This window comes from Camelus dromedarius, chromosome X, assembly GCF_036321535.1.
Source record: "Camelus dromedarius isolate mCamDro1 chromosome X, mCamDro1.pat, whole genome shotgun sequence".
Classification (NCBI taxonomy): domain Eukaryota; kingdom Metazoa; phylum Chordata; class Mammalia; order Artiodactyla; family Camelidae; genus Camelus; species Camelus dromedarius.
Window position 1 is genome coordinate 88,123,278 of NC_087472.1, and position 22,338 is coordinate 88,145,615.

The window sequence follows — 22,338 nt, forward strand, 5'->3', positions numbered from 1 at the left end:
AGGCTGCAAACTGTACAATTCGAACGAAATGACATTCTGGAAAAGGCACAACTACAGAAACAATAAAAAGATTGTGGTTTTCAGGGGTTTGGGGAGAGGGACGGAGGGAGGAATGAATAGATGGAGCACAAGGGATTTTTAGGGCAATGAAATTATTCTGTATGATACTATAGTGGTGGCTACATGTCATTATGCATTTGTCAAAACCCATAGAATGTACAACATCAAGAGTGAACCCTAATGTAAACTATGGACTTTGGTTGATAATAATGTATCCATATTGGTTCATCAATTGTACCAAATATACTACACTGATGAGGGGTATTGAGGGTAGGGGAGAGTATTTGTGTGGGTGGGGAGGGCTATATGTGAACTCTCTGTATTTTCTGCTCAATTCTGCTGTGAACCTGAAACTGCTCTAAAAAAACAAAGTCTATTAATTAAAAAAAAAAGAATATACTAACCATGACAACTTAAACCACCATATCAAGAAGTACATTATTAAATTAATGAACCTCATTTTATGCACTGTAACTTAAAGGAGTTATCTTATCTACAGACATACCTACTAAGTGTTAAAGATTGAATTCAAGACCAAGTCTATTGGTATTAGTTCTTTACTGATATGCATACTGTCTCTCTTTGCTACTGCTATTCTGCTATCAATTTTCTCCTATTCATCTTTTCAATTCATATTTAAACATTAAACTTTATGCCATAAATAAACAGGTTCCTTTATTCTTTCTTTTAATTCTTCCTCTTTCAACATTAAGGTAAATTTGTCTGGACTTAAGAACATTAAGTATCTCAAGCACCTGAAGAGGTTTACAAAGAGAAGTTGAGTTCTACCTGAAAGCAAACTCATGCCCCTCACACTATAAGCAAAAATGGTTACTGAAATTTTACTTTTAAATAAAAGTTTATCTAAGAAAAAAAAAGTCCCTTTATTAGCTCACATTTTTGTAGGTTGGAATACCGGCATGGGATGACTAGGTTCTGTTTTCAAGGTCTTAAAGGACTGAAATTAGTATTAAAACCCTTGTCAAATAATTCTAACATCTAATTCATTTTGGGGTTGTCATTCATTTATCATTTCTTATTCAAGTTATCCTGTATCTGGTTCTTGGTGTGGTGAGTGATATTTTATTATCTGTTAGACATTTTGGCTATTATGTTAGGATACTTTGTTTCTATTTAGTGTTTTTTTTTAATTTATTTTTTATTTTTTATTTTTATTTTAGCAGGCATTTGCTCTGTCTAGCTTTAGCATGCCTCCTCTACTTTTGTGGACTGTGGTTCCATAACAATCTAACTTCAGAACCTTTATGGTATTCTTTTGGTCAGTTCAATTTATCTTGTGCAGGTGAGGTTACCTCTGGTCCCTGCTAATGCTATTTAAGGGATTGTAAGCAACTTCCCCAGAATAGGGTTCTTGGTGCTTCTGGTGGTGGAAGGGGATCTCTGGACCAGTTGGTGAGGAGTGCTTCCTGGGCTAGACACTTGTGAAAGGGTCTACCTTGACTGTAAAGGATGGAGGGTGCTTACCAGGTTGAGAGCTTTCTGTGGAGGGATCCCTGTTGCTAGAACCAGCAAATTGCCTGATGTCTCTGGGCAGGAGAGAGGAGTCTCAGGCCCATTTGAGGAGGAGAGCATTTTCCAGGTGGGAGCTTCTTGTAGTGGGGTTACTTTTGCTGGTACCCTTGGCCACCAATATGTTTGGGTGGTGAAAAGGGATCTCAGGCCCAGCAGGAAAGAAAAGCACTTTCCCTGCTCATTTATTGTCAACAGGGCTTCCATTTGTCTCTCCTTTCAGCTTCTGTAGGGCTTTATCTGGTGTTTGTGGGATTCCCATGTGATAGGGGAAGAGCCTATTTGTGTCACTTCCTGTTACTAAGTTGGGAGTTAGGAAATGCTGGGTCTGGGTCACCTTTCTTTTGGTAGAGGATCATAAAGTGCCCTGCCATGAAGTTGTTCATCCATTTTAAGGGTCCCTAGCCAATTTACCTTCTTCTTTAGATCTTTCAGAGATTTCCTTTGGTTTTCTCTTCTTATTTCTGGTATATAATGTTGTACTTATAAAGGGAGAGCAGGAAGAGAGGAGGACGAACCATCTTATCTGTATTAGGAGTCCTCTCTGTGCCTTTTAATTGCTCACCTGATTAGGTCAGGCCTATTCTGGATAATCTCCCAGTCAACTGTGCCATATATCATAATCTAATAATGGAAATGATATTCTATCACAGTCAGAGGTCTCATACTCAAGGGGAGGGTCTAATACAAGGATCATTGGGCATCATCTTAGAATTCTGTCTACCACAGAACTTGTATGTGAATGTACTGAAGCATTAATTAAGCAATAATCTTTCTTTGGAAGGCTGGAACCTCTTAGGATAGTATGAAAGCCAAGTACTATTATAATTATTTTACTCTAAATGAAGTATATCTGGTTTCAGAAATATTTCATAAAAATCAGAATATTCAAAAAATTTCAGAATTTAATGTAAATTTCTGAGTTTTGATCTAAGGCTTCATTTCTGGCCATGCAAATAACTTCTGTGTGAAAAATATGCTAGCTTAAAGATGTATTAAAAAACTTCACTCCCACTCCCGTTTATATTTTATAGTTATGTGCAAATACTGTGGCTGCCAGCAGTTCACATTGAAAAAAAAGGTCAGTGATGTTTCTGACTTTAAATTTTTAGAGCAGATTTATACTTAACATGGTCTACATTTGTATAGGTTTCACACTGTACAAAATTTATGATTATTGCTTTAGGTGTACTCTCACCTAAACCAGGATTGAAATTTTTAAGCCAAATTTGCTAGACTGGCCAATATACCCAAAAAAAAAATAGTTTTCAGATTGAATTAGGAGAAAAATTCTTTAATATGTTTAGACTCGAAGGAAGAATGACCTAAATTTTGATTTTAAATAATCATGGTTTTGGGTAGTAGTTTTACTGAAGACAGAACTGAACTATGTAGGCATGTTTTTGAACTCAGGTTTTACCTTTAAGGCTCTCATATTGCAACTTGGGAGGCTTTAAGCAGCATTTTGTTACTTTGGATCATTCACACAAAGATTCAAAGTCATACATATTAAGAAATAATCTTAAAAAAATTATATGAATAAACTAATATGTAAAAAGAAATTGGAACTTGAGTATACTTAAGAAGCAAGAATTAAAGAAATACTTATAATTGCCCTTTTTCCTTAATTGTTTACAACCACAGCAAACCAAAATGTGACATGTTTAAGAGAAAAGTAATTAAGTTCTAAGGGTTTGTCATCTTATCACTTGTGAAGATGAAGTGTACTTGTTCTATGATACAAGATCTGAGTAGAAAGGAAAATAGAGTTGTAAAGAGCTGAGTCATAGAGTGGAATGTAGAGCAAGGGGAAGAGGCAAGAAAGCATACACAGACTGGGCTTGAAGAGAGTTAGAAATGCTGGTTGTGGTAGATGGTCTCTGTTTGCTTTTCTGATCTATTCCCCATCCTTCTCTACCCTGATTCCAGGAGGCTGACCTTTATCAGCTTTATCAACCAGTCCCTCTGTGTCTTCAAGTTGGGTTTGGCTAATGTGAACTATTCACAAGAAATGACAACTCAGGAGGAAAAAAAGTTAACGGTATTTATTTCCATGACCACCCCTCACCCCTTACAAACTTTTAAGTTGGCAGTGGCTGCCATTGTCTAAGGTTACAGCTCTTGTTGGATGGCCTTCTACTACCACTATAAGACATTCTGGCTTGCAGAAACTACTATCTCTCTATGCCCCTACAAGCCTAGTGGCTATAACACTGGCTTCTCATAGTTGCTAGCCTCGAGATACTTCATCATTTCTTGGTTTCCCTTCATCCTTTACACACTTTAGCTAGTCTGTTTATTAAGAGACCAACATTAAGACATTTCTCTCATAGAAACAGGAACATTCCATCCCAGTGTACATGCTAAGTTTCTACTGAAATACAGTGAACTGCTATGGTGTGAAATTCACTATTATTGTCAAATGGGATAATATTGTTTAGCTTTTTAATATTTCCTTTTATTCTAGAACAGAAATTGGGTAAAGTCCAATAATTCCTTCAGGAATCAATTATTCAGTTCAGATTGTTACATACAGATTCAGATTTAGATTAGACTCAGGTTGTTGTATTTAAGCATAACTCCAAAAATGGAATGAGGACTATTGTTTGTCCATCACTATAACACTGTACGTAGCTGAGAATCCAGATCTTAGTTAGAATTTTCTCTCTCACTGGAATCCACTACTTGCCCACGACAAATAGGACAGGTAGAGTTCTGAGACAGCCAGCGATCAATGCAGTGAACATGATATTCATGGGAGCAAGGTAGGATGCGAAGCTTGTTGCCTTCTGTGTACTCCATAATGCAAATGCTACAGGCTTTTAATGCATCATTTTCACTGAAAGATGTTACAGCCAAGTTGTCGATCTGTGCGTTGCTGAGTCCTGTAGGTTGGTATAGATCATCATCATTTAAGAAGAATATCTGGTCCAGATTAAGGGAGGGCCAAGAGTCACTTTCATCAAATATTACTGGGGTCATTTGTCTACTCTCTCGCCTGGCCACTGTTGATAAGCCAGATGATAAGCTTCTTTCTTCGTTGCCTTCAAATATCAGTGAGTTAATTTCTGGATTTGCATCATTTGAGCTGGGATCAGAAATAGGACTAGAACCAGAACTAGACATATAATTGGAGCTTGAACTAGAAATCAGTGTTGAACTTGAATGGGAATCATAGCTAGGATTTGAATTGGAATCAGATCTACTATTACTACCATTAGAACCATCTCTTCCATTTGGTGACTCTGCCCTTTCCGCGTTTTCACTTGGAGGTGAGATGTTAGGCTCTAAATTACTGTCACTCTCCATGAGGTTACTTGAGTCACTAAATCCTGTCATTGGCTGTCTTGACGTGCTCTGAATTGGAACAAATGTTGTATCATTTAAAGTAGTATTTAAAATTCTATGAATGGGATTACTGATGGTATTAACATAAGCTCTCACATGTGCCTGCTCGGAATGTGAAAACATACGCCTCAGTCCTCCTTGTTCACTTTCTAAAGTGACAGTGTTGTTTGGTGTCTCAGATGTTCTACTAGCTATGCTGCCTCTCTGAGAATATACTCCAGGATAAACTTGCCCTACTTCAAGGTTGAAGGGTATGGTTGGATTTATTTCTCTAAATCCCCAAGACTCACTATTGCTGCTTGTGTCTGGAGAACATTCTCCATGAATGGCATTCCTTGTTTTAGAAGTATCAATAAGATCCCTATTTTGCAATTCAAGTCCAGTTATTTGCTGTCGCAATGTTTCATGGTACTCAGTTCTAGAAAATCTCTCAGTCTCATTTACCAGAGGCTGCTCAGAAGTCAGAGATGAAATATCATGATGAAATCTTTGTAAAATTTCCCTCGGTGAATTTGGAGGTGTCCTACTTTCAATTCTTGCTCTAGTTCTCCGATGGTCTGGGGTCCTACTTCTTGCTCTTCTCTGACTTCTGGTAGGTGGGACTTCCATTAATGCTTCACTTGTACTTTGTTCTGATCTAGATGGTCTTGTAAATAATGATTCAGATTGTGGGTTTTCTCCTTGCCTTTGGCTGTTTTCCATATTTTCTCCTCTAGATGCTACATATTCATTGTCTGGATTTTGGCTCCCATTGTTAAGGTTAAAATTTACTTCTAGATTGAATCTGAAATCATCACTATTTGGATTAATCTGGCCCATTTCTCTCCAAGATTGATTTTCTCTTTGTTCGCTTGTCACATCTTCAGTTTCGTCATAACAGTTAAGCAAGTATATTAGGGAGTCATCACTAGACATATCGTCTGAAGAGTCTTCTATACCTGTTAACAACAATAACAACAAAACAAGGGGGGCATAAAGAAACTATCAAAATTAGAACCATCATAAAATAGCACTCTGAAACTTTGTTTCAGAAGCAAACAAAAAATGAGAACTTAAATACTCAGATGTTTTAAATCAATTTGACATTTATAGTGTTAGTATTTTATAAACTACACTGTTTAGATTTATAAATAAAGGCAGGAAAGTTTCAATTCCATCTGAAAAGAATGAGCTAATCCTAGATAAACTTAGAACAAATTTTAAAAGAGAATCTGGAGGAATTTAATATTTCATCATATACACAGCCCTGTGTACCACATGGCAGGAATGTCAAGGGACAATACTTTTTCAGTCCACCATCAAAACACTAATACAATTAAACAAAGTAAACACTAGTTAAGGTACAGTGCTAGTATTTTAGTTCAATTTACGTTATTGTCTAATTCTCATTAGTTTCCAACATTACTACTTCTAGGCCTTTGACTTAAGTGCTTTTGATTATTATGTAATCAAAAAATAAATATAAATATGCATACTTTTTTAATGTAAGATTATTGCCCAAATATAAACAAGTTAAAAAATTTTTTTTTATTTTGGTACAATCAGTTACAATGTGTCAGTTTCTGGCATACAGCACAATGTCCCAGTCATGCATATACATACATATATTTGTTTTCACATTCTTAAACAAGTTTTATAGGTTTAAAAGTATTTGAACTTTGAATACTACTTAATGTTACCAAGATTCTGAATTGACATTGAATTGAAGGTCAGATTAAATGAATAGAATGAACCTAGCATGGTACACAGAAGACCATATTCAAGAACCAAAGTATTATAGTATTCTCTTCATTAGATAGTAAAATTCTCTACTTCACACTGGGAGAGAAGGTATCAGACCTGAGGTTAGAGCAGGGTTTCTCAGACTTAGCACTGGTGACATTTTGGTGCTGGACAATTCTTTGTTTTGGGGAGCTATCCTTGCATTGTAGGATATTTGGCAACATCCTTGGCCTCTGCCCACTAGATGCTAGTAACAGCCATGCCTCACCTGTGACCAAACTTATTTCTAGATACTGTTAAATGTCCCCTGGGGTGGGGGAGGGCAAAATTTCCCCCAGTTGAGAACCACTTGATTAGAATATGAAATATTTCTTTTTGCTTTTTTACACATCTATTTGGAAGATAATTCAGGAAGAAGGAGGGACTTTTAATTGAAGTGGAAAAACCAAGAAAAATACCAATAGACTATTTTGCACTGTTTCCCAATTAAAGACCCAAGTGTGAATCAGGGAAAAAACAAACCTTGACATTCTCACCAAAAATCAAGTAAATGCCAGTTCTTTTTTTTTTTTTTTCAATCAGACGTTACTTACAAAATTAATTTATGCCGCTTGTGTATAATCTTTGGCCCGTCCTTTCTATTACAAAATTCCTTATTCAACCCATTGTATTCCCCCTGAAACAAAATATACCTGTGTTTTCATCTGACTTTTGTGGTGGATTTTCTTTAATTAGTTGAAGTCTTCTCAGCAACTCTTCTTCTGTACTTTCACCTGGGATGCCTAGCAAATTGTTATCCCTCATAAGTTTGTAATCTTCTTCACTCAGATTATTTACGAATCGGTAGAAATCTTCTTCCCGAACTAATTGGTCCATCTGACTTCTGAACTGGGCTGAAGCTCCGTCTCCTTCATCGTTGGAATCATAGTTCTGCATCTTGATGAAAAGTGGAAAATTATCTGAATTTCACGACACACTGTTGAACCGTATTTCCGTTTCTTCACTTTTTACTTCCGTTGGAGTGTCCGCATATGCATCCGACTGAGTCGTATCCCCAGCCGCATATGTTCCTCCCGCTTCTCTTTCCCTTACCTCAGTACCACAGCTTCTGGTGAGACAGTGGTTGGAACCTGCCTCAATCCTGTGCTTTCTAGGCATTTCCTAGGCATCCATTATCTTTCCCTTTGTTACTAAGTAGAGGCTGGATTCAGGTTAGGTGTCACGTCATTCAAAGCCAGCCGATATTTGTGAGGGTTTATAATGTACAGAACACCATCCTTAAACTCGCTTCCGCGACATGAGCCCATTCTCAGGCTTTCAGGAGGCTTATTCAGGCTAGGGACCTCTGTCTTTTCTCCTCATGAATTCCTCAAATCATAAACTCTCACTAAGAAAATCCACAATTTTTGATAATTTACCAGGGCCCTAGTTGAATCTCTTTAGTGTGTCTTCTCCCTTTTAACTTTTAATGGCTTCATCTACATTATATGATCCCTCAATCTTCTGTTTAAAACAAATAAACAAACAAACAAGCAAACAAATAGAAAACACCAAAACTTTGGCAAGTTTTTCTGCTTATCCAGGGAATTCCTTCTCCACGATAGCACCTGGTTTCATTCTTGTCCTCTTTTCTCATAAATGTTATAAATATTACTTAAACAAAACTAGCCAGGACATCATAGGCACTTTTTAAACAGATTCATAATAGTTATTTTGCCTACTGTAATGAGTACAGCCAGGATGTTTGCTGAAAATAAAATAACACTCATTTGCAATTCTATCTGAAGGAGACCTCTAGTTTCTGGACTCATATTACCAGCCCTACTTAACACTTGTTTGGGATGTCTACATTCAAATTATTCATGTAAAGACAACATTTGGCTACTGAATTTGAGACTTTATTCAATTTGACTTATTTAGTAATTAATCCACCCAACATAAACTGTCAGTTATTATCCTAGCAACTACAGATATGTCAGTTATTGAAATAGTTTGTACTCCCAAGTAATTCACACTCTGGGTGAGGGAAACACCACATAGAAACTTTCAAAATACAGTATATTATATGTTATAATAGGTTTATATATGTAGTATTACATAAGTACACAGAACTGTGTGACGATTATTTGATGGGTGTTGGGAAATGTTTCACAGAGATACTGTATTTAAATCTGAATCTTTAAATATAATTACGAGTTTCAATAGATAGGAAGTGGCAGATATGTGTTGTTAAAGAGAGGCTGTCAGACGGAATAAATAGACTTGAAAGACCTTGGCTTGTTTGGGCAACTGTGGCCACAGTTTGGGGGTTGGCTTGGAAATGTTGTGAAATTAATCCCAGTAAGAATAATTGGCACAAACTATAAATTGAGGTGTTTTTTTTTTTAATGTGAGAAATAGGGCACTGATTAAGATGTTTTGCTATTTTTTGAGAACAAGCAGTAGATTTTGTTTTTGCCTGCTTAGTGTCCACTTAACAACTTATGCTAATGGCATCCTGATTTTCATGGGGGAAAACCCATTCTCCAATCTTAGTCCAGTTGGTTTAAGTTTAGCTGAATTCACTGCCATGCCTAAAGGAATGGACACATGATGCAGCCACGTCCAATTGGCATATCTCATATTGGTTATGGTAATTGGTTTAAGCATGGGCATGTAACCAAAAGTACATTTAAAAGTTACATCTGAGATGTTAGCTAGAACTACTGAAAATGAGAAATCACTTTCCACTTTGGTTGCTAAGCTGGTAGGATATAAACCTAAAGATGCGTGTGGCTATGTTATGTACCTGAGAATGAGGAAAACTGACATAAAGAGAAGAAAACAAAGACAGAGAGAGAAAGAGCAAGATAACAAGAAAAATTTTGAGAAATACCTGAAACTAGATGTGCCTTAGGATTTTTAGATCTGTAAACCTATGTATTTCATTTTTATATATAAGTTTGTGAAAGATTTCTGCCACTTATGTTTGGAAAGATTCTAATAGCTGTTAACAGGAGAGTGATATGATTGGTGATCTAATCAGATGCCAAAAACTAATTTGACACAGGGGAAAAGGTCAGGGGATGAGTGACATAGGTGAGGGAGATAAAGTGGTACAAACTTCTAGTTACAAAATAAATGAGTCAAGGGGATGAAATGTACAATATGGGGAATATAGTCAGTAATAATGTATTATCTTTGTATGATGACAGATGTATTATGATCATTTTTTTTTTTTTGGTGATCATCTTGTAGGGTATAGAAATATCTAATCACTGTGTTGTGCACCAGAAACTAACATAGTCTTATAGGTCAAGTATACTTCAACAAACAAACAAACTCATAGAAAAAGAAATCAGATTTGTGGTTATCAGAAGTGGGTAGAGGGAATTGGATGAAGGTAGTCAAAAGGTACAAACTTCTAGTTACAAGATAAATAAGTATAGGGATTTAGTAAAGTACAACATGATTAATATAATTAAGACTGCTGTATGTTGTATATGAAAGTTATTAAGAGAGTAAATTCTAAGAGTTCTCATCACAAGGAAAAGATAGTTTTTTCCTTTTATTTTATATCTATTTGAGATGATAGATGTTCGCCAAACTTACTGTGGTAATCATTTCATTATGCATGTAAGTGTAGGCAAGCAAAACCTGCCAACCCAAAATGTTTCTTTGACATGCAGATTATTTTGAGCTGAAGAAAATCTAGGCCCAAATGTCTCAGGAAGAAACTTTGACCTTGCTCCTAAGTGCCTAAAAACATTTTAGATAGAGGGCCTATTCCCCAATAGAGCTATCACCAGAGATACCTGCAAAGAATGTGGACTAGTTGTGGCAGGGGAAACTCAGCAGGGCCTAGAGATCAGAGACCACTCTGTGTCTCATTGTCTGTACATTGCCCATTTACCAAACATTTGTTTTTCCATCTTCATATAAATTGCCTTGTTCCCCTTTGAAGTCTCAAACCACTACCCCCAACATCCTCTTTGGTCATTAGCTAAAGATGGTATTTGAGGTGAGCTTTTCAGCCATTTCAGTTACTCAGTTTTCCTGGATTGCTCCCATATGTACATGTTATTAAATTTTGTTTGATTTTCTCCTATTAATATGTCTCATGTGAATTTAATTCTTAGACCAGCCAGAAAGACCTAGAAGGGTAGAGGAAAATTTCTGCTGCCCAACATAAGTTAAATCATTATTCTGTATACCTTAAACTTTGACAGTGCTACATGTCAATTGTATCTCCATAAAACTGGAAGAAAAAACAAATAATTTATAACAAAGTTCCAATGTAAAACTTACCTGCTTTTGTCCATTCTTTGAAGGTAACATGTTTATACAGTTTGTGTTTGATTGAGTTTAGTTTTTATGAAAAAATAAGAAAGCATACTTCTTCTGTCATGTATTTGTTTAATAAGTATTTATTTGATGTTGAAATTATGTGTAGTTTAGTTGAAAGAAATGAGCAGTCATTTTCATTTGATATGAATAAAATGAGGTTATGGCATATAATTAATATTGTGGATAAATTTCCTACTCTTTTGTACCATGAGGTCCTTTCAAAATGTCCCTATTTTTGTGTGTGTTTCATATATTATACAATGTATTCTGATACCTTCGCCCAATAATATTCTTAAATGAATATTCTCAAGTGAATGGAAAGTGTCCTGAAATCAAGTACCACTGAACATTTGGTTTATATTAAGAAACAGAATGGTACTGGTGGGAACTAAAATGTCTTTCACTGATACCTTAATAAAGAATAACATAATATTATGTGACCAATTAGTTCCCTGGTGGGATTTTTAGGATACCTATGTTTAGCAAAGTTTTAATCAGTGTGAGTAGTTGTGTGCTTATATGTGTGTACACATATATATGTGTGATGTGTTTTAGAAGTTTAAACAGATGTTTGGTTAGGTTAATAACCATTTGCTTAAGTGTAGTTTCTGGATACTAGTAATAGGTCTGTTTCACTTAAGGTTTGAAAGTTCCTCTGCAGTTTGAATGTACTTCTCAAACTTTGAATTCCTACAAGATTATAGTTATTGTATACTTTAAAGTCTTGTTTTTAATATTTGTTCCTAAATATCACAGTTGATGTTGCCAAACATCATTTCAATTCAGTGTACTTAAAGGCAATTCAATATCCAGGAAAGAGGATTGGGATGAGAATTTAGAGACCTAGGTTGAAGTCCAATCATTAATACATTATTTGCCTAATCATTTAATCTCTCTAGACTCCACTTTCTTAAACTCTCATATGTGAAAGTTTAATCTATTTTTCAAAGTTTGATTTTGTCAGTTTCTCAGGTAAAGAGAATTGGGCAATAGGAAATAAAAGTAAGTCAGAAAGAGAAAGGCAAATACTGTATTATCTCTCTTATATGTGGAATATTAAAAAAAAAACAAACCTAAAAAACTGAAAAAGCAAGCTCATTGAAAAAGAGAATAGACTTGTGGTTACCAAAGGCAGAAGCAGGGGAGTGGGGAGTGGGGGAGGGGGAATTAGAGAAAAGTGGTCAAAGGTACAAACTTCCAGTTATAAGATAATAAGTACTAGGGCTATAACGTACAACATGACTATAACTACCGCTGCTGTATTATATATAGGGAAGTTGTTAAGAGTAAATCCTAAGTATTCTCATCACAAGGAGAAATTTTTTCCTTTCTTTTCTTCTTTTTGTTGTATCTATATAAGATGAATGTTAGCTGAAACTACTGTAGTGATCATTTCACAATATATGTACATCAAACCATCATTCTGCATGCCTTAAGCTTACACAGCGATGTGTCAAGTGTTTTGAATAAAAAACTGGAAAAAAAGAAGAAAATAATGTCTGAACCAGAGTGTTGTATTGGCAACCATGAAGTAAAGGGGAAATGTTGAGTGGGGCTAGAGTTAGTACCAGCAATGCTGAGCTAAAAGAGAAGCAAGGGAATCAGAGCAGATCCAAATTCCAAAGCCAAGCTAGGAATAACTGTCTTCCACAAGATTAATTCAAAGCCAGTAAGTTAAAATGGAGTATTGGGCCATAGAAGACAATTCAGGAAGATTCAGAGCAGAGCCCAGGTAAAGTCATACCCAGCTTGGGGATCAAAGCCATAATATAATTGCAGATGTGTGTGACTTTGATTTTAGCTTACTACATTAAAATATTTATACCTTGGATCTCTGAAGGTTGGTACTCAGTTGTTTTAAAATTTTTGTGTATAAGACATTTAAGATGGATGACTTCCAATATCTTTTTGTTTCACAATTTTATAAATGAGAATATAATCACAACAAATTTTAATTTTTAAAACAGGAAAAATATTTAAATTTCAGGAGGTAGTTATAGTACAGTATATGAATAAACAAAAAGATACAAAATGTTATTAACACTTAGAAAGTTACAAATCATTTCCTTCTTAACATTTTTCACATTTAAATTCATAAATGAAGACAATCAGATTTACCACTTTAGGAGAGAAAGGAAAAAATAAAGGTGTATTTACTTTTAAATATACCTGCTAGATGTTTTCGCTGTATGCTCTGTTTTTTATATATATATATACATACACACACACACAAGGCCTGGGTGACTGAACGTGAAATTGTCAGGCTTTTTAATAAACTGGGTAACCATTTATTTCTGCACAGCACAGTGTCTTTATATAGGAGCAATCAGGAGAAAATATGAAATAGCCAAGCATTCTGCACTACAAAACACCACCTTAACCGCTAACCAGCATTACTCAACTGCTAAACACCTGTGTCTAGTGCACAAAAATACATAAGAGATTATAACTATGTTTGATAAATAATCCTTCAAAACAATAATTTTTTTTCATTGTAAATGTTTTTATACCAATGCAGGTCCAGATTACCATTTAAATCCAAAAGTAAATTAACAGTAACTTTAAGTGGCTCTTTATTTTTAAAAGAATGATGGCAATGTTGCGTCAATCACGGCAGTTTCTGACTACTCAACAGGAAAAGGCTGCACATTTTTTTTTTTTTAAAGTCAGGAGGCCACAAATTAGATTAACAGTCTGTTTACTTTCAAATAAAAAGCAGTATACAAAGAGAAGTGAAATTTTACCTCAAATATTCAAACCAATAACTTGAAGTTGTTCACCTCACTAACTTAAAAGATAATTGAGTAACAGCAACAAAATACCATTTAAAATGTTTACCCCTGAAGGCAAAACTTAAAACAAGCAAAAAGTTACACAACATGTTAAAGAATAACCTTTTCAACAGGTAGTGGCTTATTTCAAGGACTCTGGTCAACCAAGAATGTTGCTCTCCCCCCGCCCCCCCAGTCCTCAAGTTGCTTGCTAATGACTTATCCTAATAGGGCATGGCTCCTTCCTCTTCAGGAAACTTGTATGGATTCTTCTCTTGCGATCAGGAGTTGGACTGTCTTTCTAGTGGTGGGCTTCTGGACTTAGACCTGGGGGTGGTCACTGAGGAAGATCCGGACCCCGATGAGGACTTGGACTTGGAACTTCGAGTAGATCTGGATGTAGAGGTTGATGGAGATCGGTCATGAGAGCGAAATGGAGACTTTGAGTGGCTGAGGCGAGATTGGCCATGAGATCGAGATTGGCTCCTGGTATTGGAACGAGAGCGGTGACGAAGCCTTGGGCTGCAGCTCTGGTGTTCGAGCCTGTAGGGAGGAGTTACCCGGCTAAGGCCGTGGTGGAGATCTGGGGGGCGACGGTAGTGTGCCATCTGCACTCGCAGCTTACGGCCATCCAGCACCATCCCATCTAGGGCATCCATGGCCTCTTCGGCGTGGCGCTTGTTGAGGAAGCGGACGAAGGCAAAGCCACGGGACTCTTTAGTGAAGCGATCCCGCGGGATGTACACATCACCGATGGGCCCATACTTCTCGAAGATGCGCCTCAGGATGTTGGGCGAGATGCGATCGGTCAGGTTGTCCACCTTGAGGGAGATCATGGCATCCACGTTGGGAGGAGGGCGACTGTAACTCATGGCGTTTGAGAGCTCAGCCTGTGCCCTGCAAACTGAATTCTGGGAAAGCTGCAGTCTGGGAAGGCTGTGAGAGTGATCCACGCGCTATAACGGTTGCTTCGGGTTTGTTCTGGCCGAAGCTCCTCCGCTTTGTCAGTTGTCCTCCGCGTGTGACTGCTTAGAGACACCAGAAAGTTCAATTCGCCCGGACTATTTTCAGAGCTGAAACTGCCTGAGGAACAACTATGTATCAGTTTTTCTTTCTTTTGTTTTCAAAGTGAAAGTTCGTGACTATAACATCATTTTGTGACTTTTCCACTGTATATCTAAACACCCAGTTTTAATTATGGACAAAAGTTTATACACAGATATAATTATGTGATGAAGTACGTGGTTAACAAGGCATCTTTTCTCATGAATCGTTTTTATTGGACTCTAATAAATAAGCTTGACAGTGATAGGGAGTAGAAAATAGTCCTTTATTAAGTATTTCTCACCTTCAGTGATAATTGTGTGCTCTTTGCAAGGGTCTGGGAGAGGGAAACTTTCCCCCCTACCCCTCTTTGAGTTCTTATGGCTAGACTAATAAAATTGACACAAACCAGATTTAACGAGAAAAAGAAACACATTTTAATTCTTGTGCACAGAGATCTCATAGAAATGGCACCTAAGAAGTAGCCAAAGCAGGCAGCTTTTATACTTTTTATATAATAAATTCATGAGAAATTGACTAGACGAAGAAACTTAGGCTTTGGGTGTTCAATTGGTGAAGACCCTTAGAGTTTGGACTTTGGGTAGTCAATTAAAGTAATAAGGTTTGTTTATAAGACTTCTTGGTCAGAATTCCCAATCTGTGGTGATGAAAGTATCCTTCTACCTCCAGATGCAGGGAGGGCACCTTTCATATGAGAGATTTTTCTCTTCCTTTCAGGGAGACGGGGTTGGGGGGTGGAGTGTCAAAGTGTCTCTCGTATATCAGCCATTTCTTAAGTAACTTAAATTCAAAATAATATGCCATGGAGGCACATTTTGGGGTGGCCTGTCATGGGTTCCAGCAAAAATGACAACATCTGCACATTATTAATTCATATATATGTGCTCTGGTTATCCACTGTTGCATAACAGCCTACATGAAAATTTAGTGGCTGAAAACATTTAATCATTTATCATCATTTTATCTCACAATTCTAAGGCACTAGGATCTAGACAGGGGACAATAGGGCTTATTTCTTCATTATATCAGCTGAATTGGCCAGGGCAACTGAGGTGGCTTGTTTGGAACTACTGGCTGTTGGCTGGTTCCCATTCCCTATTCTCGCCATCCCCCTTCACCTTTTTCAGAACTGTTCCACATAGCTAGCCTGGCAGATTTCTAGTCTAGTAGTTAATTTCTTACATTGTGGCTCACGTTTATAAGAGACAGTAGTAGAAGCACCAGTCCTCTTAAAGTCTAGGCCCATGCCAGGGTATAGTATCAGTTCTGCATCACTTCTGTGATATTCCATTGGTCAGAGCAACCATAGGCCAGACCAGGTTCACAGAGAAGGAAAAAAGAATCTCTCAATGAAAGAAGTGTGAAGGATTTGTAGCTGTCTTTAATCTACCATAGTCCTCTGGACAGATGATATTTACATTTGTCTCACATCAACAAGTACATTTATCTCCTTCCAAGACCATTAAACTCTTATTTCTTTATAGTAATGTATGAACATCTAGGACTTTGTCATCTTAATTAGGTCTAGGTATAGAAGAGACTCTTCAGGTGCATTTCCTTGAGTTTTATTCCTCTTAATCAGAAGACCTGTGAAATAAAAAGACTGGCTATCTGCCTTTCTTGCATCTTACATACAATATTGAGATAGGTATAGGATGGCCTTAATTGACAATTCTATTCAAGAAAAGGAACAGTCTTCAGTAATTCTAAAATTCAGTTGGGCACATGCTTCCAGTTCCTTGGTTAGAGCCCATTCCCATTGTCTGGGTCACCAATTGGACCTCTGGTATATTATTTCAGCCTTCTGAGTCACCCTATCTTCCTTAAAGTAAATGGTCCGTGTTTGTCGGTGAGTAGCTTTCTTAACGTGTTTCTGGTGTGCACAGGTTGAGGGTATCAAGAATTCTCATTCTGAATTGTGTCTGTCCCTTTTAGTCTAAGCTTATTGTGCTTCTAATAGCACAGATTCATTCTCTCTCTCTCTCTGTTAAGTTGCTTATGATTTTATTGGGTGTTCACTCCATTAAGCAAAATCCACACCCACATTTCATTCCAAGACAAGTCCTTATCTACCTTGGGCCACCTATGAGGCTGATGTGGGTTGCCTAGCAAAAGACAGTTGATGAGGAGTGCTCTGACATCTTTCTGAGATCTTAAAAAAGGATCTATAGCTACAGTTTTTACTTCTTTACCCTGAGAATGCATTTTACTGTCCATGTTTTGTTCTTTGCTCTGAGGCCATTGTTTACCTTTGAATTTTTTCTTAGCTGGGAAGTCTATCCTGGGCACTCTATGCTTTGTCTACATTCTTTTCTACAACTGAATAATTTCTTTTTTAGTTTATCTCTTTTCTCATATATTATCAGAGGCATTTAAAGAAGTTGATTAATTTTTTCAGTCTTTCTAGACATCTCTTTAGCCAAATTTATGGGTTTACTAGGTATACTTGCTGTTTTCCAAAACACTCCAGGAGATAGTTTTGCTAATTATTTTGAAATAGATAACTTAGGTGTCCAGTTCTCTACGTACTCCTTGATTTTCTTTGCATTCTTTCAAATTTAAAAGAATTTATGTCATGGCTTATTAAAGGACACATAATATCCATTTTTTTAATTGTTCAATTTCCTTTATCACTTTCTCAATAAAAAGGATTTTATCTCTTAATTACATGAGTTCTGTTAAGAGAAACCATTCCCAGGTAAAGGTGAATTGATGAATATTTTGTCCTAATTAACAAAAATAACAATATACATGTTGGAAGTGTTAAAAGTTGTATGTACTTTCATCCTTTTAAAAGACTTTGTTTTTACATGAATTAGTTCCATCAGAACAAGACATATTTTTCATGAAAATTGGATTTTATTTATGTCAGAGAGAGAGAGTACTGAATCTGTTTTGGGGACTTAGATTCCTGGCCTGGCTCCACTATAAATAAGCTGCAGTACTTGACACAGCCAACTCCTGGTCTCAGATTTTAATCGCACTTAAATGAGGGAGTTAAACCAGTTGATTTTTGCGTTTTATCTCAACTGTAAAATATGAATTACCTAAAGTTGTTCAAATGTTCATTTTTTAAATTTTGACAAAAATTTAAACAAATTTGTTGAAACATACTACGTTTAAAATACTGAAAGTCCTTTTCAAAATGATAATTCACAGGCTGTGTTGGATTCAATTCTCTGGCAACAATTTACTCATTTAAAATGATCATCACTATATGATTTGGATCAAGTAAAGAATAATTTCAGAAACTTTAGAGATTTGTTATCTAAGGGACTTATACCTGATTTGAGAGTCAGGAAACACATATGCCTGTTTTACTGTCTCCTTTCACACTGATTTGGAGCAATAATTCTTAACACGTTTTAATACCTGTTGTAATAAACAGGATCACGTATTTCGTGAGGTGATTTGAGAATTTCTAAGTTTAGCATCAACTTCGTCCTTGCAACTGAAATACTTTGAAGTCTAATGGAAACTCCTCCCCATGGAGTTTAACTTCCTTGCTCAATATTCCTATTTCCTTATCATCCACAAATATTTGTAGACTTATTACTCTGTGTACAGACCTGTTCTAGATGCTATAAGTTTCTCAGTTTGGTTATCTACACATGAAAGGATTGAAATGAATTGGTTAAATTATTTGTTGTTCCTAATGTTGTCCCAATTCTCTTTTCATGAGAAACTAGATAAAAAACAAAGACTTAAGTCATAATTTAGTTCATAGTGTGATCAAAATTGCATGGAGCTGACACCTGCATTCATAGGCCTGCTTCAACTATCTGTAATTATGGGAGTGATATTTTACTCCTCTATATCTCTTGTGTCATATCAATAAAATATGAGAACTGAAGTGCTTTATATTTAATATTGCGTTTAGCTCCTAACATTTTTAATCCAGAAGTTAATTGAAGGTTACCCAAGGCTTTTTCTTCCAGTCAATACCCTATAATGTGAACAATGAAAAAAGAAAGAAGGTGGCTTTGCATTACAAAATTGATTTTTATTTCCAGATAAAAAGTTATTGACTCATTCTATTCAAACACTGTTCTCATACCTGATTTGAAAAAATAAATAAATAAAACCTACTGAGCAATAGAAAATATGGAACTTGTGATATTTCCTTTTCCTGGACTGAAAAGTAGTTTCTTAGAAGTTCTTTGTGCTCTTAGGTCAGCAGAACCAAATCAATTTATTACCTCTTTCAGCTAAGTACTAACACTTCATTGTTAGTGACTGTGATGATCACAACATCTTAAGTTTGACTGATGCCCTCATTGTAAATGGTAGTGTAAATATCCACCAGGAGTTCAGAAATGATGAAAAGAAACACTTTGTGCCACTTGGCCTCAAAAGATCTTGAAGGCAGATAAAGTGGTGCAGTCAGGAAAAAATGGCAACAAGAAAGGGAAGAGAATGTAGAATGAGAGTTGAGGCACCCTATAAAAGCATTTGGATTCTTCCTTTTTTAAAATAATTTGATGTGAATGGAAAAAACCCAAGCCCATTATATTTGACTATCTTTTTCCATTTTCCTGATTACTTACAATGATTTAAGTTTGCATTAAAAAATTTTTAAAAATGTCCTTTTCAAACATCTCTCATTGAAATTATCTTATTTGTTCATTAAGTGTTTTATGCATTTCAAAAACAAACATAAATCACAGCCAGACATGGTCATTTGAAACTGACCCTAATACACTGTTAGAGAATTTAGTCTGGAAGATGACTGTAAATTCAATTCGTTTTCTTCAGCTCCTCATTTCCATTAAGAAACTTCCTAAGGGCTATGGGGCATGTTTCCCTAGAATCTATTTATTCTTTCCAAAAATTTCAATTTTTTTTTTATATTCTTAGAGAGTTTATTATTAGAAACAAGCTCTCCTATCGGGATGGAGAACAGCATTATCTATAATGAAAGGACTAAGAACAGTAGCCCTTAGTATGTGTGGTTGATAATTCGCAAACTACATGGACTTTCCTTTTCCCAGTCACTCCCTAGAGGGATGAATAAGGGATTAAGCAATATTGGAGGATCTGGGAATCTACTTTCCCAGGGAAGCAATAGAACAATTTCAGTATTCAGAGAAAGTAAGACAAAGGAGGGAGAGAGATTGTTAAGGAATGGGGAAGAGGAGAAAAGAAGAATTGAGGGAATCTTAATTAATCCATTCTTTTTTTAATTGAATAATTTATTTTATATTATAAAAAAGATAATCAACTGCAAGTCTAAGTCCCTGGAAGGCAAGGGCACCTCTTAATCACAGTCTCTATAAATAATAATTCAAAGAAGGTAATGTGAATAAGAACTCCCTGAATATTTTTATAATAATAAATGATGGAGGCATGCTATTCACATTTTCCCGGAAGTTTTATATTCTAACTAAATTTTAAAACAAATATGAGTGATATAAAGATATTTTTCTAATTTTAAAAAATTATATTTTGGGCCTAATATGATGTTTGAGCTACCAGTTACTTTATATCTCTTGGATTATGAAATTTAATAACATACATGTCATTGAGCTCTAGAAGAGGACAGGCACTCTAGACCTTTATAACAGTATTTCTCAAACTTTAATGTGCTTAAAAATCACCCAGCAGACTTCTTCTTCTACTTATTAGGAAATCTTTTTTTTTTGTTTGTGATGAGAACTTAAAGATTTACTCTCTTAGCAACTTTCAAATATACAATAAGTATAATAAGAATAGTCACTATTCTGTATATTATATACCCATGACTTATTTATTTTTTAACTGGAAGTTTGTACCTTTTGACCCCTTCACACATTTCAGCCACCCCCACCCCTGTGCCTTTTTTTTTTTTTGTTAAGATCCCATGTGTTAGTGAGATTATATAATATTTGTCTTTGACTTATTTCACCTAGGATAATGCCCTCAAGGCCCATCCATGTTGTCACAAATGGTAGGATTTCATTCTTTTTATGGCTGAATAATATTCCATTGTATATGTTATAGGGAAGCAAAATTTGCCACCCCAAAATGTGTCTCTTTGGTATGAGGATTAATTTAGGCTGATTATTTTTAAGAAAGAGAAGATCTAGGAAGTCTTTTTAACTTCCCCCTTGCTGCCTAACGAATTTAGATACAGAGCTTTTCCCCAGAATATAACTGTTACTAGAGATATTTGTGAAGAACATAATGCTAGGTGTGCTGGGAGAAGAGTCAGCAGAGCCTAGAGATCAGAGTCTATTCTGTGTCCTATTGTCTCTGCCTGGCCCAGCAAATGTTCCATCTCCCTGTGAATTGCCTTCCTCTCATTTGAAGTCCCAAACCATTACCTTCAACATCTTCTTCTGTTTTTAGCTGAAGATGATATTTAAGGTGAGGGCATTGGCCATTTTAGCTGGTTTACTCAGTTTTCTTGGGTCTCTCCCAAGTATATACATTAGTAAACTTTTGTTTGAATTTCTCTTGTTAATCTGTCTCATGTCAATTTAATTTTTAGGCCACCCAGAAAGAACCAAGAGGGGAAGAGGAAAATTTCTTCCTCCTCAACAATATATGCCACTATTTCTTTATCCATTCATCCATTGAAGGACACTTAAGTTGTTTCCATATCTTGGCTATTGTAAATAATGTTTCAGTGTATGTAGGGGTACATTTATCTTTGAAACGTAGTGTTTGTGTTCTTCAGATAAATACCCAGAAGTGAAATTGCTGGATCATATGATAGTTCTATTAATTTTTTGAGGAATTTCCATATTGTTTTTCATAGTGGCTGTACCAGTTTATGTTCCACCAACATTTCCTGCACAGATTTTCCCTTTTCTCCACATTCTCACCTACACTTGTTATCTCTTGTCTTTTTGATGATGGCCATTGTAACAGGTGTGAGATGATTTCTCTTTGTGGTTTTGACTTGCATTTCCCTGATGATTAGTGATGTTGAGTATCTATTCATGTGCCTGTTGGCTATCCGTATGTGTTCTTTGGAAAAATGTCTGTTCAGTTCCTCTTCCCATTTTTAAATTGAACTGTTTGGTTTTTTGCCATTGAGTTGTGTCAGAGGACTTTTAAAAATACAGATTCTGATTCAGTAGGCTTTGAGTGCGGCTAGATACCTTATATTTCTAACATGCCCCAAAGTGAGATTGATAAGGCTATACCTACAAACATACTTTGAGTAATAAAAGGTTATTTCTTTGGGTTTGGAGTCAAGCAGGTCAGGATTTGAGTCAAGGCTTATTTATTTATAGACATTTCATTTTGACAAATGTAAGTTTTTAAGTTTTAGTTTCCTAATCTGTAAAACTGAAATAAAAATACTTCTCTAATGGCAATTTTGTGGCTACTAAATAAAATACTATTAAATATTATTAGCACTAAATGAAATACTTATAATATATGTGTATATTCTTATTGTGATGAGTATGTGGTAAGCTCTCTTTAAATGGTAGTTACTTTTATTTTTAGGTAAAATGTCTTCTTATATTTAATATAGATTTCTGTATACATCTTAGGCTGCTAGGTAGTATGAAGAGTTAGTTTTTTT

At 35.8% G+C, this 22,338-nt stretch overlaps 2 protein-coding genes across 2 annotated transcripts; both read right to left on the minus strand.

Annotated features, from left to right (window-relative positions):
• Positions 1 to 4,239: 4,239 nt before the first annotated feature.
• Positions 4,240 to 7,596, minus strand: LOC105089412 (E3 ubiquitin-protein ligase RLIM). The gene is made up of 2 exons (XM_010980463.3): positions 7,353 to 7,596; positions 4,240 to 5,876 (listed from the first exon to the last, which is right to left on the minus strand). The coding sequence occupies exons 1-2, from the start codon at positions 7,594 to 7,596 to the stop codon at positions 4,240 to 4,242; spliced, it is 1,881 nt and encodes a 626-aa protein (XP_010978765.2).
• Positions 7,597 to 14,038: 6,442 nt separating this feature from the next.
• LOC105089410 (serine/arginine-rich splicing factor 2-like) lies at positions 14,039 to 14,629 on the minus strand. The gene has a single exon (XM_064482936.1). It carries the CDS (start codon positions 14,627 to 14,629, stop codon positions 14,039 to 14,041), a length of 591 nt encoding a protein of 196 aa, XP_064339006.1.
• Positions 14,630 to 22,338: the final 7,709 nt, after the last annotated feature.

Bases quoted from the DNA above. Each gene is read 5' to 3' on its own strand.
- LOC105089412 (XM_010980463.3), bottom strand. From the start codon at position 7,596: ATGCAGAACTATGATTCCAACGATGAAGGAGACGGAGCTTCAGCCCAG. The intron at 5,877-7,352 runs GTATATTTTGTT...TGTTGTTAACAG, and splicing joins AAAGTCAGATGAAAACACAG to GTATAGAAGACTCTTCAGAC.
- LOC105089410 (XM_064482936.1), bottom strand. From the start codon at position 14,629: ATGAGTTACAGTCGCCCTCCTCCCAACGTGGATGCCATGATCTCCCTC.